At 48.8% G+C, this 15,899-nt stretch overlaps 1 protein-coding gene across 1 annotated transcript; it reads right to left on the bottom strand.

Moving 5' to 3' along the window:
* Positions 1-1,807: 1,807 nt before the first annotated feature.
* GM2A (GM2 ganglioside activator) lies at positions 1,808-15,681 on the bottom strand. The gene is made up of 4 exons (XM_012658258.1): positions 15,462-15,681; positions 8,935-9,087; positions 2,459-2,641; positions 1,808-2,091 (listed from the first exon to the last, which is right to left on the bottom strand). Exons 1-4 carry the CDS (start codon positions 15,549-15,551, stop codon positions 1,936-1,938), a joined length of 582 nt encoding a protein of 193 aa, XP_012513712.1. The 5' UTR covers positions 15,552-15,681; the 3' UTR covers positions 1,808-1,935.
* Between the last annotated feature and the right edge of the window lie 218 nt (positions 15,682-15,899).

The raw sequence follows: 15,899 nt of genomic DNA on the forward strand, positions 1-15,899 counted from the left end.
AAAAAAAAAAAAAAAAAGTCCACGTGTCCTGTGTTTTGAGATGCCACCTTCCACTTCTCACCTCCCACTGCAAAGAGACCTCAAGAAACATTTGACCTAAAGGCACGGCAGACATAAAAAGATCAAGTGAGCCACTGAGATTCCATTCAAGAATATGAACCAAAAAACAATGGTGAGAATAAGGCAGAAAGATCCAACAGGGGAAAAAAGGCTTGAGCCGAGGTCGCGATGTGATGGGAAAGCAAAACAGCACACGAAGGAGCCAGACGCTGACGACACAGAACGCAGCGGAGACGACAAGCGGCTCACGAGACAGAAGCAGAGGAGCTGGTCTCTAAAATTGCCGTGGCTTACCTGGACCACGGCCACAAATCCTCCCGACGCAAACAGCCCACCCAAACAAGCTTCTGAGACCCCAAGATGTGATACATGAAAAACGCAGCCAAGACAAAGGAGAAATTCTCAGCAAGTTAAAAAGATTTATTGCCATTCCAGGCTTCACATGAGCCCAGAATGCCGGGCTGGTGTGTGGTTCAGGAAGTTGTCACGGCATGACGGGGTGGTGGACAAATCCAGGCAGCCTGACGTCGAGTCCACCCTCTCTGCGTTGCACCCCACAGAGCAGCCGCTTGTAGGGCCAACTCTTCCGTACCTGCGCTCTTCACCCCAACGGATCTCCAGGGCTGGGGCAGGCAGCCCTGGGACCCCCGCAGCTCACAGCCGAGAGGCCGCCTGCACCTCCCATGGCACTGGAAGAGCCTTCTCCTTGGAGCCAGACACTATGGATTTGGCCCTATGGAGGGAGAAATGGCGCCAGGAGCTGTCTTGAGAGGACAAGGTGTGCACGGTCTTAGATCAGAGGTTGCAAACTGGATACCCACGAGCCAAATTTCCCCACCAACATGTCCGTGTGGCCCCTTTGGCCCACAGTGTTAAAAAAAAAAAAAATTAGCTGCCAATGTTTAAAAATTGTAAGATTTCATATAAAAATCTGGATTTTTGGCTTCTCCAAGAGAAAAAAATTGAGACTATTTGGCAATACTAGTCCCACAAAATTTTTACATGGCACTGCCTGCTTATAGCTGGGCCGTCCTTACCAACTTGGCTGTGTGCTCTCCACCTTACGCCAGTCCTTGCCATCCTTAATTAGACGCAGCGGAGCCGGGGCTTGGCTGCCTGATGTCAATGCATGTGTGCTCTAACTTTTTGTGTAGTATAAGAAGTATTTATCGTTCCATTGTATGTATTATCTTTATCAAAAAAAGAGGCAACAGCTTTCTAGTAGTCCTCGTCATTCACTGCCTGCGGCACCTGAGTTTGTAAACGAGTTCCTAAGTATCTCCCCCAAGGGACTTCCCACACGCACCCTGCCTCTCGGGGACACGCTGTGCCCCAGTGTTAATTGGGCAAACCTAGAAAAGAAATCAAAATTAACCACAGAAATTAATGGAGGAGTAGACTAACATCAACTACTTAAGCCTCTTCATTGTAAAAGGGGGCTGGAGCAGAATGAAAATGTTAATACTCTCACTCTGCTTTTAAGTTAGTAACCAGTAAAAAAGGAAGTCATAAAGGTACTTCAGGAGGCCAAGCAGTCTAAACTTGAGGTCCCAAAACACATTGGTTCCCATTCTTTGACTGTTTGGAAATGAACGAAGCTCTTTAGAAAGAAAGCGACAGGGCTGGGGGAAGTGACATGGCTGGCCCAGCAGATGTCCTGGGCTGTCAAGAGCTGCCAGACTCGACCTCCATTAGCTCAGGGCTGCTTGCCCCAGCCTAAAATGTAAGTGGCGCAAGATGATTTTCAGTGAGGGTAGCAGACTCATTGTAGAAAGGAGTTGGAGAAGGGCAGAGTCAGAATTTGGTCTTGGCAAACACAAGAGAGGAAGAGAGACCTTCCTCACACCCTCTCATTCTACTGTGGCTGCTGCCCCACTATTTGCCCTTTAGAGAGGCGGCAATCTTGACGCAGCCCAGACGCTTCCCGCTGCTGCTCAGGATGCTCTCGACGCGGTAGTTCCCGGTGCTGAGCCAGCTGGGCAGCTCCAGGTCAGGCACGGTGAAATCACTCTTGGGCAGTGAGTAGGTGCCCTGTGGGAAAGCCAGTGGATCACCAGTCAGTGGGGGCCTACTGATGGGATCTCCCTCCTGGAGCCACCACTAAGATTACAGCCAGGAACCACCCCTCTCCTAATAGCAACATAAGGTTAGAGACTGCCATGGCTCTGTGGAGCACAGATTATTATAGCTAAGGGGCCTTGGAGATCACATCCAAGTTCAAGTCTCCCATTTCAAAGATGGATAAACTGAGGCCCCTAAAAGTTAAGTGATTCCAGAAAGGTCATACCAACTTGCATATCCAGAAACATCCAGATCTACAGGAGGAGAATGCTAAACCCTGTCTAAACCCCATCTCTTTAGTCACAGGAGTAAGGCTGTCCCCTCGCTGAGTACTCACGTCTTTGAAGGGACAGTGGCAGGGAAGCCCATAGGTGTGCAAGGGCTCTGGGCAGGGCTCCCCAGGGGGAATAAGAGTATCAAGCACATCACAGAAGTCTTCATATGTACAGCTGCCAATCTGTTCCACACACGGGATTTTGACCCAGAAGCCAGCCACTTCCTTCTCCACCGTTAATTCCACCTGGTGAAAAAGAGTTTGAAAAAGGTTACAAGTGTAAATTCCAGGGCAAACATACCAGCCTCTGTGTCTCTTTAAAAGGTCAGCAATAGGCCAGGTACAGTGGCTCATGTCCGTAATCCTAGCATTCTGGGAGGCCAAGGCAGGAGGATTGCTTGAAGTCAGGAGTTCAACACCAGCCTGAGCAAGAGCAAGACCCCATCTGTACTTAAAAAATAGAAAAAATTAGCCGGGCATGGTGATTCACACCTATAGTCCCAACTATTCAGGAGGCTGAGGCAGGAGGATTGCTTGAGCTCAGGAGTTTGAGGTTGCTGTGAGCTAGGCTCATGCCACTGCACTCCAGCCTGGGCAACAGAGCAAGACTCTGTCTCAAAAAAAAAAAAGTCAGCACTATATTTTAATCACAGAATTTTTAACTCAATGGGACCTTAGCGATATTCTGTTCCAAGAATGACAGTATTGTGGCACAGGCCCTTTCCTGTGCCCATAGCAGACATTAATAACTGAATGTGAATTTCTCTCCCTCATTGAACTACACACAGTCCTAGAATTCTTTAGGTAGTCACTAACCATTGATTGGAGCTAACATTGAAATGTACTTGTCATCTAACTGCTAGTTGGTGAACTTCTTGTCTCCTGCACTTTCCCTCTGAGCCCAGTCTTGGCCTCAGAACCCTTTTCTACACAGGACTCCAGACAGCTACCATCAACTGACTGGAGCTGGTTACCAAGATTCATTGGCCGTTCCTGCATCATATTTTCTCTGTATAGCCACAGAAGACAGAAATAAGAACAATAGGAACTTACGGGGAGATCATTTTGCGATTGGTATACAATCTTAATCACAGCTAGGTTACAACAGATGGAACGACCCCAAGAAGTGGTGGCTCCCTGGACTCAGTTGGGAAAGCTACAGAAGGACCCCTGCACCCAGAGAGAAGCTAGATGAGAAGATCTAGAACACGCTTCACACCTCCATGCTGTCATGATTCTCCTCCTGTTCTGGAGGTCGGAGCCTAACAGGGACAAGTGGCCAGAACTTCAAGGCGGACAGTCCCAGCTGTTCCTGGCACGTGCTGAGCACTCACCATTTGTTAGTTGACTCTCGTGCCAAATGAGTTATTCCTTAGAACCACGTTCATGCCCCAGCAAAGGTATCAAGGGAAAACTCTCAGGAAAGAGCAGCAGGAAACAAGCTCTCAAGTATCTGATTCCTTGTGGGTGCTGTGGCAGGAAGCCACATTTGTAGGAGCTGTTTCAGCTCTGACGTTCTAGCATTCTATGAGTCTCAGCCTCCGGGCTCGCTCTCCCTGGGGCTTTGTTTCTAAGAGACAAATGCTGACGGGGCACTTATTCCCCCACAGCCTGCTAGGCTCAGGCTGTGGGTTCGAGTCTTCCACCTGCCCCAGATGTCAGGATATTGGTTGCCAGCCAGGCGCAGTGGCTCACGCCTGTAATCCTAGCACTCTGGGAGGCCGAGGCGGGAGGATCGCTCGAGGTCAGGAGTTCGAGATGGGAGGATATCAGCTGCCTTCCTCCAAGCCCAGAAAGAAGGCAGAAGTCAACACACCCTGTATCTCGAGTGGACAAATTCAAATTGCTCCCTTGCGGGCCTCAGCTGCTGCTGACACACACCCATTATCCTCACCCCCATTCACACAGCACCCTCCCAGCTCTCCTCTCTCCTGCCAAACCTGCTCCCACCACCCCCCTGCCGAGAGCCAGACGGCCTGGGTTGGAAGGCTAGTTCTGCCACTTACTAGCATTATGCCCTTGCACGAGTTACTTATCTCCTCTGAGCGTCCATTTCCTCATCTTCAAAAGCCTGATATCTCATAGTGCCTACCTCTAGCACGGGTCCCATCCAATGAGACCGTAACTGCCCAGCACTTAACACAGCGTCTGAAATCCAAAAATTGCCTCCCACCTGACTTGTATCCCATCTTCTTCTTTAGTTAATACCCTCTCCTCGTTTCCCCAATACCCCAATAAAAATGGTTGAGCCGGTTATGCCCTGAACAAGAACACCCAGCCGAGGGGGCCAGCAGGGGACAGCATCCTGCCTGGCTCTTCCTGGCAGGCTTAAGCCCCATAGGGCTGCATGGTCTAGAGGGGGCAGTGCCTCCCTCGCCTCCACTCCTACCCCCAGCCCAAGCGTGACGTAGGAGGGGCGCTGAACTTAAGTCCATAGATGGTTCTAAGGCAGGAGCCACGCCTACCATTTAGGGATTACAAACTATGACTCATTTCTGAGTCTCAATCTACTGGCTAGGATGGCTCAGAAGAGCAAGTGGGGCTGGGTAATTCCAGGACTTTCTTGCGACTTCCATAGCACAGCCTAAATACACTCTTCTGTGCATGGGACCTGGTGTAGGGCTCTTAGGTTCTGGCCTTAGGTTGGCACGTACCTGCTGAGGCCCTTAATCAAGTCCCTTCCCCTCTCAGGGACTCTGTTTCTCCATCTTGACAATCAGGTACCTACCTGTTATGACATCCTAAAAGTCAGTTTCTTGCAATTTGGGGAAAAAAAACAACTTCTCCTTTTGGTCCCTACATATGGCTACTCACACAAAGACCCCAGATAAAGACTCACTGACAGCAAGTGACTTGAAGAGCAGCCGTTGATTAGACTGGGGAGGGGCACTTGTATCTCTGACCCAGGCCCCGGAAAGGGGGCACTACAAATATGACTTGGGCAGGTGGGGGACCACATCATTGGGCCTGAAAGCCTGAAATAACCATATACGCCAAAAACGGGGACAATTTACAATACTTGAGGATAGGAAAACCAGGGTCCCCAGGCTGGAACTTGAGGGAGGGCCAGGCAGCAGGACTTATAAACTATGCCCGCTCCCACATGGCACGTCAGAAGAGGGAAGGGAGTTCCAGTGCAATCCCCGATCTCGCTCACAGCTCCTGGAATCTGGGGCATCCAACTGTTAAAAACTGCGGCTGGGGTAAAAACCATCTAGGTCTCAGATGAGACTACTTTTCTTTTTTTGAGACAGAGTCTGGCTCTGTTGCCCTGTCTAGAGTGCCATGGCGTCAGCCTAGCTCACAGCAACCTCAAACTCCTGGGCTCAAGCAATCCTCCCGCCTCAGCCTCCCGAGTAGCTGGGACTACAGGCATGCGCCACCATGCCTGGCTAATTTTTTTTTTCTATATATATATTTTTAGTTGTCCAGATAATTTCTTTCTATTTTTAGTAGAGATGGGGTCTCCACTCTTGCCCAGGCTGGTTTGAACTCCTGACCTTAAGTGATCCACCCGCCTCGGCCTCTCAGAGTGCTAGGATTACAGGTGTGAGCCACCGCGCCTGGCCTCAGATGAGACTTCTGATTAAAGAAATTCCACTACAGCAAGGTCAGAGAAGAGAGGATCTGAGTTACTTTCTGGCTCTATCGCTAACAAGCTGCATGCGCTTGGGCTGGTCCCTCCCCTCTGTATTCAGTATAACGCGGGGTTGAAGTCCCATAGACCTCCAGAGCTCTCAGGCTCAAACAGTGCTTAGGCCTAGGCAGCTCTCATAAGGGGATCTGCTGGGAAGGGGAACGTTCTGGAAATGAACCTGCAGGAGCACTTACCTTACCTCCCCTGCAAACACACCAAGCATTAATTCTACCTCCTGCCAGAAGGAACTCAGGAGCAGGAACCGCAAGATAAACACACAAGCCCTGCCCTTGCTAACAACTAGCTACAAGACCTGGGCAAGTGGCTCCCTTCCCAGAGCCTCGTATCCCTATCGTCTGTTCTCCCTAGCAAGCATCGGAGAGGCTTTCATCTAATAGTTGATGTGCACGTACCCTGAAAGGAAAAAAGAGCTGGACGAAAAATATATAAGTAAGAGAAATGTGGGGGGAAGAGAAGGAGCCGAGGGGATCTGAGGTCAATTTTTACTATGCAAAAGTGAGAGTAAAGACAAAAGAAGTTAATTAGGCCCAAATTTATGACAGGTATAAAATCCATCTTAATAGCTTCTGAATAAGCCAGGAAAAGCAGTCTGAGGGCCGAAGAGGAGGCCCACCAGCTTCTTGCCTCCAAGTCAGCTGCACATCCTGGTGTTCTTGGAAATGCCACCAGCGGCTGTGTGGCAAAGGCAGGAGGTGGCAGGAGAGTGAGCATGGTAGAAGGCCTGGGGCCCAGATTCAGCAGAGGGGGCATACAAGTGGTATTTTTTTGACCCTTGGCAGAGTGACAGTCCAGTGTCCAGACATAAGGAATGATTCTGTCCCTCGGCCCCCTATCACTTGAGAAACAGTAAAGAAAATGCAATGGCCCAGCCAGGAGAAGACTTGGGAGCAAATGCAGGGAAGCTGAGAGCTGCTATGTAGCCAGGACTTGTGTCTGGGCCAGTGGGGCTGCATGGAAAGACACATGCTAATTGCATTGTTAACAAGACCGAACGTGTACTGTGCTTGTCCTGGGTGCTGGGCCCTGTGTAGGAAATTTCTACATCATTTATTAACTCAGGTATTGCTCAAGGGAAACCTGTAAGGTAGGGGCTGTGATTAAGCTAGGTCTGAGGGTAGTTACAGGGACACAGATTCCAAATCAGGAATCTTTCAAATAATTAAGACAAAACTGCCAGAATAGATCTGGACCAGGAACAGACTGGAGGGCATGTTAGAACATCGTATGAAGATGGCAATTTAAGCTAGAGAGTAAAGGACTACAATAAATGGTGTTGCAACAGATATACAGAAAGCCTTTATTTTTCTCCTAAATCCACCCCTAAATTAGGCAATGCACAGAGATAAACTGGTTATTCCCGAAGTAAATTTAAAAGGCAAATAAACTTATGAATAGTCATCTAAGCTCACTAGGAATGGCATAAAAGACTGGCAAAGATTTATATAAAATTCTCAGTGTTAATAAATGTATGGAAAAGGCAAAACTGTTGTTGCTGGTTAGGGGATAAGTTGGCTCAAACACAGGGAGGCACTTTGGCAACATGCATCAGAAGACCTAAAAAGTCTGAATCTAGATAGTCAGAAAATCCTAAAAGGATGCATTATAAGAAAAATCTCTACAAAAATCTTTATAATAGCCAATGAATAAATAAATAAACAAAACAAACAAACACTAACCTGGAAACAAACTAAATGTCCAATAACAGATTTTTTATATGAATTATGAAAGGTCCACAACAGAATATTTCTACTATTAAAAATGATTAGATTGGGCCAGGCGCGGTGGCTCACGACTGTAATCCTAGCACTCTGGGAGGCCGAGGTGGGCGGATTATTTGAGCTCAGGAGTTCGAGACCAGCCTGAGCAAGAGCAGACCCCGTCTCTACCAAAAATAGAAAGAAATTAATTGGAGAGCTAAAAATATATAGAAAAAAGGGCATAGTGGCGCATGCCTGTAGTCCCAGCTACTTGGGAGGCTGAGGCAGTAGGATTGCTTGAGCCCAGGAGTCTGAGGTTGCTGTGAGCCAGGCTGACGCCACGGCACTCGCTCTAGCCAGGGCAACAAAGTAAGACTCTGTCTCAAAAAAAAAAAAAATGATTAGGTTAAAAATGATTGGGTAAACCTACTAATCATTAGAAAGAAGTATGAAACACATAATGTGATACCAAAAAAAGCAAGCTTACTAGCACGTATCATATAATCCCATTCATTAGTATATATGTGTATATATTCACAAATGTAAAGAAAAACCTGACAGGATATATAAATAGCTAAGGATGAGTCTCTTTAGGAGTCAGATTCCAGGAGGATATTTACAAGGAGCACTGCTTATTTTCATATATATCCATTGAAAATAAATATGTATGTTATACCTGTGATTGTATAGCGGAAAGTTGCAACGTGTATCCTACAACATGTTAAAAGTCCTTATCTGTTATCACTAGGTAGTGAGATTTCAGGCGATTTCTTCTATTCATTTTTTGACCACTTGTGTTTTCTAAAGAGAGTATGTATTACTGGCTAATTGATGCCTGTTTTGTAATTAACAACAACAGCAGCAACAAAATTTAAATGCCCAAGCAGAGCTGTCAGACGATGGTGAGCATCAGCCACCGCTTCCAGACAAGGCTGGGGCGCTTTTACCAGGCGTGAGGTATCAGTCATCCCTTCCCTCACCAGGAAGCTGTTGGGGCTGACATCAGAGATTCCTTTCAATCCTATGATCGTGAGATTCCATGACCCCAAGTAAGAGTCTGAATCTACGCATCCTGTGCTGTCCCGTAACTCCAGAATTCTAAAATTCTTCACCGTTCCCTAAGCATTCACCCTCGGTTCCCCTGCTAGCAGCCCACGGCATCTCCGCTCCCCTCCCAGACTCACCGTCAGAGGAGAACTGAGGGCAACAGTGGTCTTGCCCTGGGCGCTGATGGTCACATTCCCAGGAACGACTATGGGGTCAGGCTCCAGAGTCAGGCTTTTGATCACCGCAGGGTCCTTCCCTTCGTCACAGTTATCCCAGGAGAAGCTACCAAGCTGGGATGGCCAGGCATAATCAGGCAGCAAAGAAAGAGGAGAAAAGACAGGTTGACAAAGGCAACTGTCACAGGTCAGAAGAGCCCACAGAACAGGCTCCTGGTGGTGTGACCGTGGGCAAGGTCCCTGCCTCCCTGAGCCTCGTCTGTAAGTCCACACCTGTGAACCTGGGATGATACTTGTCCTACCCATTTCGGAGGCAGGACTAAACTAAAAGACTCAAAAGACACAATCTCCCAAAAGTGTGTTGGAAACTATAAGGCAGAATATATCAGACCTGGAACTTCAAAACAGGAGACCCCCCTTCTTCGCCTTTGGTGGCGACCTGCCCCAACCTCCCACCTCCCTGCTACCTTCTTCTCTCCAGCCAGTACTGGGATCCTGCTAGAGGGCAAGCTCCTGGAGGACTCACCTCTGTAGCCCATGCCCAGGACCTTGTTCTTGTCACACCCCATGCCAAATCCAAGGCCAGGAACAATGGAAAACGCAAAACACAGTGGGAAACAGAACAGCATCCAAAACCACACCCTCAAGGCAGACAACTAACCCAGAAGGGAATAGGGACACATGAAAACACCCCCAGTGGGTCACTTGTTGGTGAATAATTCCCAGTGCACAGCCTTCCCCAGTCCTAACCAGTGCTTTCTTCCTCCCATCCCATTGCTCATGCTATGTCCCCCACCTGAGTCACCTCCACCCCTCTGCTGAGCCACTTCTGCTCTTCCTCCGCACCCCGCAGGAGATCTCCTGATTCCACCACCATTTTGTCCAACGCCATGTGACCACCACCCACTCCCACTCCCACAGGGCCATCTGCCTGTCTCATGATCCCGACACTTCCTACACTGTGCAGGCTCTCTGCTCACCCACTCACACCTTTCCCAGCCCCCGGCAGGCCACCTGCGAGAGACCCACCATCCACACCCCATCTCAGAAAGAAAACCCGCCAGTCCCACATGCCCAGGCTGACCCCATCTTCAACACACCCAGCGCTGACTGGATCAAAAGGGACACCTCACCCCAGCTAGGCTGACAGATTCTCTCTGCTGGATTTTGGAATTAAGGCACGAGAGGCTGAGGATGTGGGGCTTCGCACTGTCATTGGGTCATAAGTTTAGGGGCAGAGCACCTAGACCTGGGACCAATGACCAAGCTGAAGTTGAGGAAGGGACAAGAACTAAGGGCTCTATGGGACTAGGGAAAAGGGAAGAGATGGAGTCACCCTACCCTATCGAAAAGGGCAGTGTGGCGTAGCAGTGAGGGGCTTGGCTTTGGAGTGAGACACAGTCAAACAGACCTGGGTGGAGATCACAGCTCAGCCACATTTACCATGTGATTCTATAGGCCAGTTACCACTTTGGAGCCTCGGATTCATGTCTTTTAATTGGAGGCATGTCTACCTTCCTCTCAGGGCTGTCGCAAGGGGGAGAGCATGTACGTAAAGCTCGTAACCCAATGCCAGGCACAAAGCATGAGCTGGCTCCCTAAATGGGAGCCATCAGATGCCCCAGCCTCCACTTCCTGCCATGAGCTCCATGAGATGCCTTGTTTATCTCTAATAAAGCTCCCCTTTTCTTGAGCTTCTTGGAATGGGTTTCTATTCCGTGGAATGAAATGTTGTGCCATGACTAAGAGAGGCAGGACAGGATGGGTGCCACTAAATGTTTCCTTCAATGTTCTCGTTCCACAAATATTTATGGAGCAAGCATTATAGGCCCAGGGCTAAGCTCTGTGTCAATAGTGGTAAACAATTAGACCTGGTTCCCGCCCTGCCTTGAGAAGCTTACAGTCTAATGGAAATAAATATCACCCACCATGATCTGTGAGTGCCACAAAGGGAACGAGCAGAAGGTGACATTGAGAGTAACAAAAGACAACTTAAAGTGGGTGGTGGGGAAGTGACACTTAAGCTGGACTCTTGCAGGACGGGGAGTCACCCACGTAAGTACAGAGACAATGAATGTTCCAGGCAGGGGAACCGGGGCAAAGGCCCTGAGGCAGAAAGAAGTTTAGCTGCTCCAGGCACGACGAGAAAGCCATGGGCTAGATGTAGTGGATGACGGACCCAGATGAGGTGGGAGGGGTGGCAGGACCCCCCAGGCCGTGAGTCAGGAGGCTGACCTTACCACAGGTCCGTGCAGCCCTGCTGAAGGACAGCACCATGCTCTGATGGATGTCTGGGAACACACTGAAAAGGAACAAGACTGGAAGGGGAGAAACTAGTCAGGAGGCCACAGCCAACCAAAAGAATGCCTGGAACCAAGAGTCGGGCTGGAGGGGTGGGTAGGACTAGCCCTTTTCTGGGGCTGCTTTCACAGATTCGAAGGCAGCCTGATTCGCGCTGAGGACTGATTCTAGGCTGAGGGAAGTATCCAGAGTGCCCTACAGGAGCTAAAGAACCCTCTCTCCTCTCCCCAGGCATTCAACACATGACAAGGCGGTTTCCTGAAGGTAGCGCCCGAGTGGCTGTCCCTGTGGCCATGAATTCTGCCAGCTGAGTCCGGGCTCATCAGGGAAAGAAGGGGAAAGGATAGCATTGCTCAAACTATCTAACGGAGAAAAACGAACTATCTAATACAAAAAGAGAGAAAGATCACAGCTCACAATGGCCCTTTTGTTTAACTAACCACCTGTGGCTTAACTTGTGGTCTTTAAGAGTTTGTTTTTACAACAATTGAAAAGAACTGAGCACGTAGAAAGAGTGTGACCTCCTCCAGTTCCCACCAGCCCACGTTCTGGGGAGACTGATAAGTCAGCTCACAGAGAAGAGGGAAAAAACGGAAAAACAAACGCAGCCACTTCACAGCAGCCTTCTGCTATCAACTTGCAGCAATAACCTTTTTTCCTTTGCCCCCCGTACAAGCCCCAAGCCCCTTACCCTTGGGGTGGTACTTCTCCTTCTCCTTTCTTTCTTTCATGCTGTGCCCTTCCCTCCCTTTGGGAAGTAAAATAAACTTCTTTCTTTAAAACTATTCTAATCTTTGCGTTGAGTATTCGTTCTCAGCCCACGCTACGAGAAGGGGTGATGGCTTAGCAATGCCCACTGATGGCCAGGCCAGGCACCAGGTATTCGCTGTCCCCAGCCTAGGCCAGCACGTGGGAAGAGGCAGCAAATGGCAGAGGGGAAAGGCACAGCTCCGGAGGTAGAAATATGGGTACAAATTACAGTCAAGAGCTAACAGTACAGCTCAGCTCCCCTCACTAGCTGACACTATGAGCAAGTTAACCCCCCACAGAGGTTCAATGTCTTCATCTTCAAATGGGCAAAATTATATCTTCTCACAAAGCTCTTGTGAGGGTAAGACGTTTGCATACATAAAATACAGGGCACGACTCCTCAAGACTGTCAAGCTTATGAAAAATAAGGGAAAACTGAGAAACTATCACAGGCCCGAGGAGAGTGGGGACAACAGTGCGACAATGATGTGTTGCCATGACAACAATGGCAACGTGGTACCCTGGATTGGATCCTGGCACAGAAAGAGGAAATTAATGAGAAACCTGGTGAAATCCAAATAAAGCCTAGAGCTTAGTTAATAGCAATGTACCAATGTTGGTTTCTTAGTGTTGACAGATGTACCATGGGAATAAAAGATGCTAACAGGGGAAACTGGGTGAGGGGTATATGGGAACTCTGTGCTACCTCTGCAACTTTTCTGTAGCTCTAAAATTATTCCAGAATGAAAAGTTTGTTAGGAAAAAAGCACATGGTTCAATGCATAGCACCATTATACAGCATCATGGAGTGTATTAAGCACCTGCTGTATGCCCATCCTCCCCAGATATCTCCCCTGATATCTAACGCTCATCACAGCTCTCAGTCACAAGACCAGCAGATGCTAGAAGAGGAACTGAAATTCAGGATTTCAGCCTCCATCTGGCCCATGGTCTCAGGGTCAGGCCTCTGAATCACATGAGCCCAGAGAAGATATGGGTGCTGTGTGATTTTGGGTGACTTCTATGACGTCTTGAGCCCTCTCCAAAACTGCCAATCTAAGACCCTCTAGTCTGGGATGACATCCACAGTAAAGACTTACAGGAGAATGGGGACGGAGGGCAGGCTAGAATCCGCTAGCCAGACTCCACCTTATAGTGGCCAGCCCTGGAGCCAAGAGAAACATTCTCAACCTACACTCAGGGACAAGGTACAAATCCTCTCAGCAAATTAGGCCAAGAGGTCCTTGCTCCTTCATTCAACAGGCAAAACAGACTTTGTGCCTCTGAGACAGGCTGAGGCCAAGCCCACAGGTTTATGTGGCTTTATTTGTTTGAGATTTTAGAGCTTTTCCATCCATGACAGCATTTCCCTTCACTAACAACTGTCCGAGATGCAGGTTGGCATCATCACATCCCCTCACAGACGACGCCACCAGGGCTCAGGGAGTCCAAGGACTGGGACAGAGGACGGAAGCCAGGCCTCCCCGCCTTCAGTCCTAGCCACCTTCCCCTACACCACCCTGTCCCTTGCTCTCCGACAAGCATTTCCAAGGTGGTGGGTGGGCGGGAGGAGGTCTGCGTAGACCTACTTCTTTGCTGCGAGAGGTATTAAATGTCTTGCCCACGGCTATGTAGCTAAGAGGCAACGGAACCAGACTTTTTTTTATTGACAAATCATAGTTGTATTCATTTATGGGGTACAGTGTGAAATTTATTCTTTTAGTTATCTTGGAATACAGACAGTCCCTGGCTTAGGATGGTTTCACCTATGATTTTTCAACTTTACAATAGAGCCAAAGTGAGACACATTCAACAGAAACTGTAACTTTGAAAATCAGTACTCTGCTTTTCACTTTCAGCACAATATTCAATAAATGACATGAGACATCCAACACTTTATTAAGAAGTAGGCTTTGTGTTAGATGATTTTGCCCAACTGTAGGCTCATGTAAGTGTTCTCAGAATGTTTAAGGTGGGGTAAGCTAAACTGTGATGTTTGGTAGGTTAGACATATTAAATGCATTTTCAACTTGATGGTATTTTCAACTTACAATGGGTTTATCAGGAAGTAACCCCATTGTAAGTCAAGAAACTTCTGTATATAATACATTTTTATTGACTACAGTTACCCTGGTGTACAATAAACCATAAAATCTATTCCCCCTGTCTATCTGAAACTTTGTATCCTTTGATCAATAACTCCCTCTGGTAACCATTCTTCTACTCTCTACTTCCGTAACTTCAACTTTGTTAGAGTCCGCATATAAGTGAGATCATAAAAATAGAAATACCATATGAACCAGTAATCTTACTTCTGGGTGTATATCCAAAGGAACTGAAATCAATATTTTCAAGGGATATTGGCACTTAATTGCAGCATTACTCACAATAGCCAAGATATGGAAACAACCCAAGTGGCCATCAATGGCCACTTGATGGATAAAGAAATTATCAGATTGAATGGATAAAGAAAATGTAGTATATACACACGATGGACTATTATTCAGCTTTTAAAAAGGGGGAACTCGTATCATTTGCAACAACATGGATGAATCTGGAGGACACTATGCTAGCACTGGGCTTTTTCAGGTCTCAGAATGACAGAAGTTCCCTTTTCCAGAGGTTGGAGCGTGCTGTGAATGAGAAGTGAAGGGGCCCAGCCTGAGCAAGAGCGAGACCCCATCTCTACTAATAACAGAAAGAAATTAGCCAAACAACTAAAAATAGAAAAAAATTAGCCGGGCATGGTGGTGCATGCCTGTAGTTCCAGCTACCCAGGAGGCTGAGGCAGGAGGATCGCTTGAGCCCAGGAGTTTGAGGTTGCTGTGAGCTAGGCTGATGCCACCACACTCTAGCCCAGGCAACAGAGTGAGACTCTGTCTCAAAAAAAAAAAAGAGAGAGAGAAGTGAAGGGAAAAGTTGGAGGGTGAGGGGCCTGGTCTCTCAGTGGCTCACAGGGCTGGATATTTGTCTCCAGATGGGCGATTCTGGACCTCTGGCCTGTAGGGGCTCTCAAAGCCACCCATCCCTCAGGAAGAGCTCAGAGCATTAGAGCAGGGAAAGAGATAAGACACCAGGCCTTATCGCCGGGACCTGGGCGTTGCAGGGAGGAGCGGGGTAACATGACTGAATCTGGGCCCCGGGAAGAGACTTAGTTTTGCGGCTCTGCTCAGTTTCAGGCGCCTGGAGAGAGGGCAGGTTTGCAGACTTGAAAGAGATTAACGTCCCCAGAAACAGCCCGGGTGTAGAACAAGTCCTTAGAGCCCACCCTCCTTGTATAGATCAGAGTCCCATAGTTAGTGACATGGGGAGGCTCTACTGCAGAGAAGCAACTCTGGAGGACGCAGCGGCCACCCTTATATCCCACCCTGACCCGCACCAGCCTCCAGCTGGGCCAGGAGGCTGCAAGCAACCTCTTCAAAAGAGGGGGCACTCACCTGCTTCAGGTGGACGCGCGCAGGGGCCGCAGGGCCAGCGAGAAGCAAGCCTAGGGCTAGCAGCAGCGGAGCCTGCAACAGGGTCTGCATCGCAAAGGATGGATCTGCACGGAGTTAACTACAAGATCCCTGGTGGCGGCCGCGGGCCTTTAAATGCCTGCCTGCACTGCTTATGCAAAGCCGGGCATTGCTATGCAAAGCCGAGTCCAGCCACCGGCAAGTTCGCCCCGCCCCGCCCGGGCCAGACGTTTCCGGGCCAGGAGGGTGACGGATCTCTCTCGGCTCCGCCCCTTGCTCCTGTCTGTCCAGGCTCTCCTCCTAGCGGGGGTGTCAAGGCCTTTTTGCTGAGGGGCGTAGGCGGGGCCAGGGGAAAGGGGCGTGGCTGAATGCGGGGGCGGGGCTGTGGTTTCTGAACTCGTGCTGTGACTGTCACCCCAG

The sequence above is a fragment of the Propithecus coquereli genome, unplaced genomic scaffold (genome assembly GCF_000956105.1).
Source record: "Propithecus coquereli isolate 6110/MARCELLA unplaced genomic scaffold, Pcoq_1.0 Scaffold58, whole genome shotgun sequence".
Classification (NCBI taxonomy): Eukaryota; Metazoa; Chordata; class Mammalia; order Primates; family Indriidae; genus Propithecus; species Propithecus coquereli.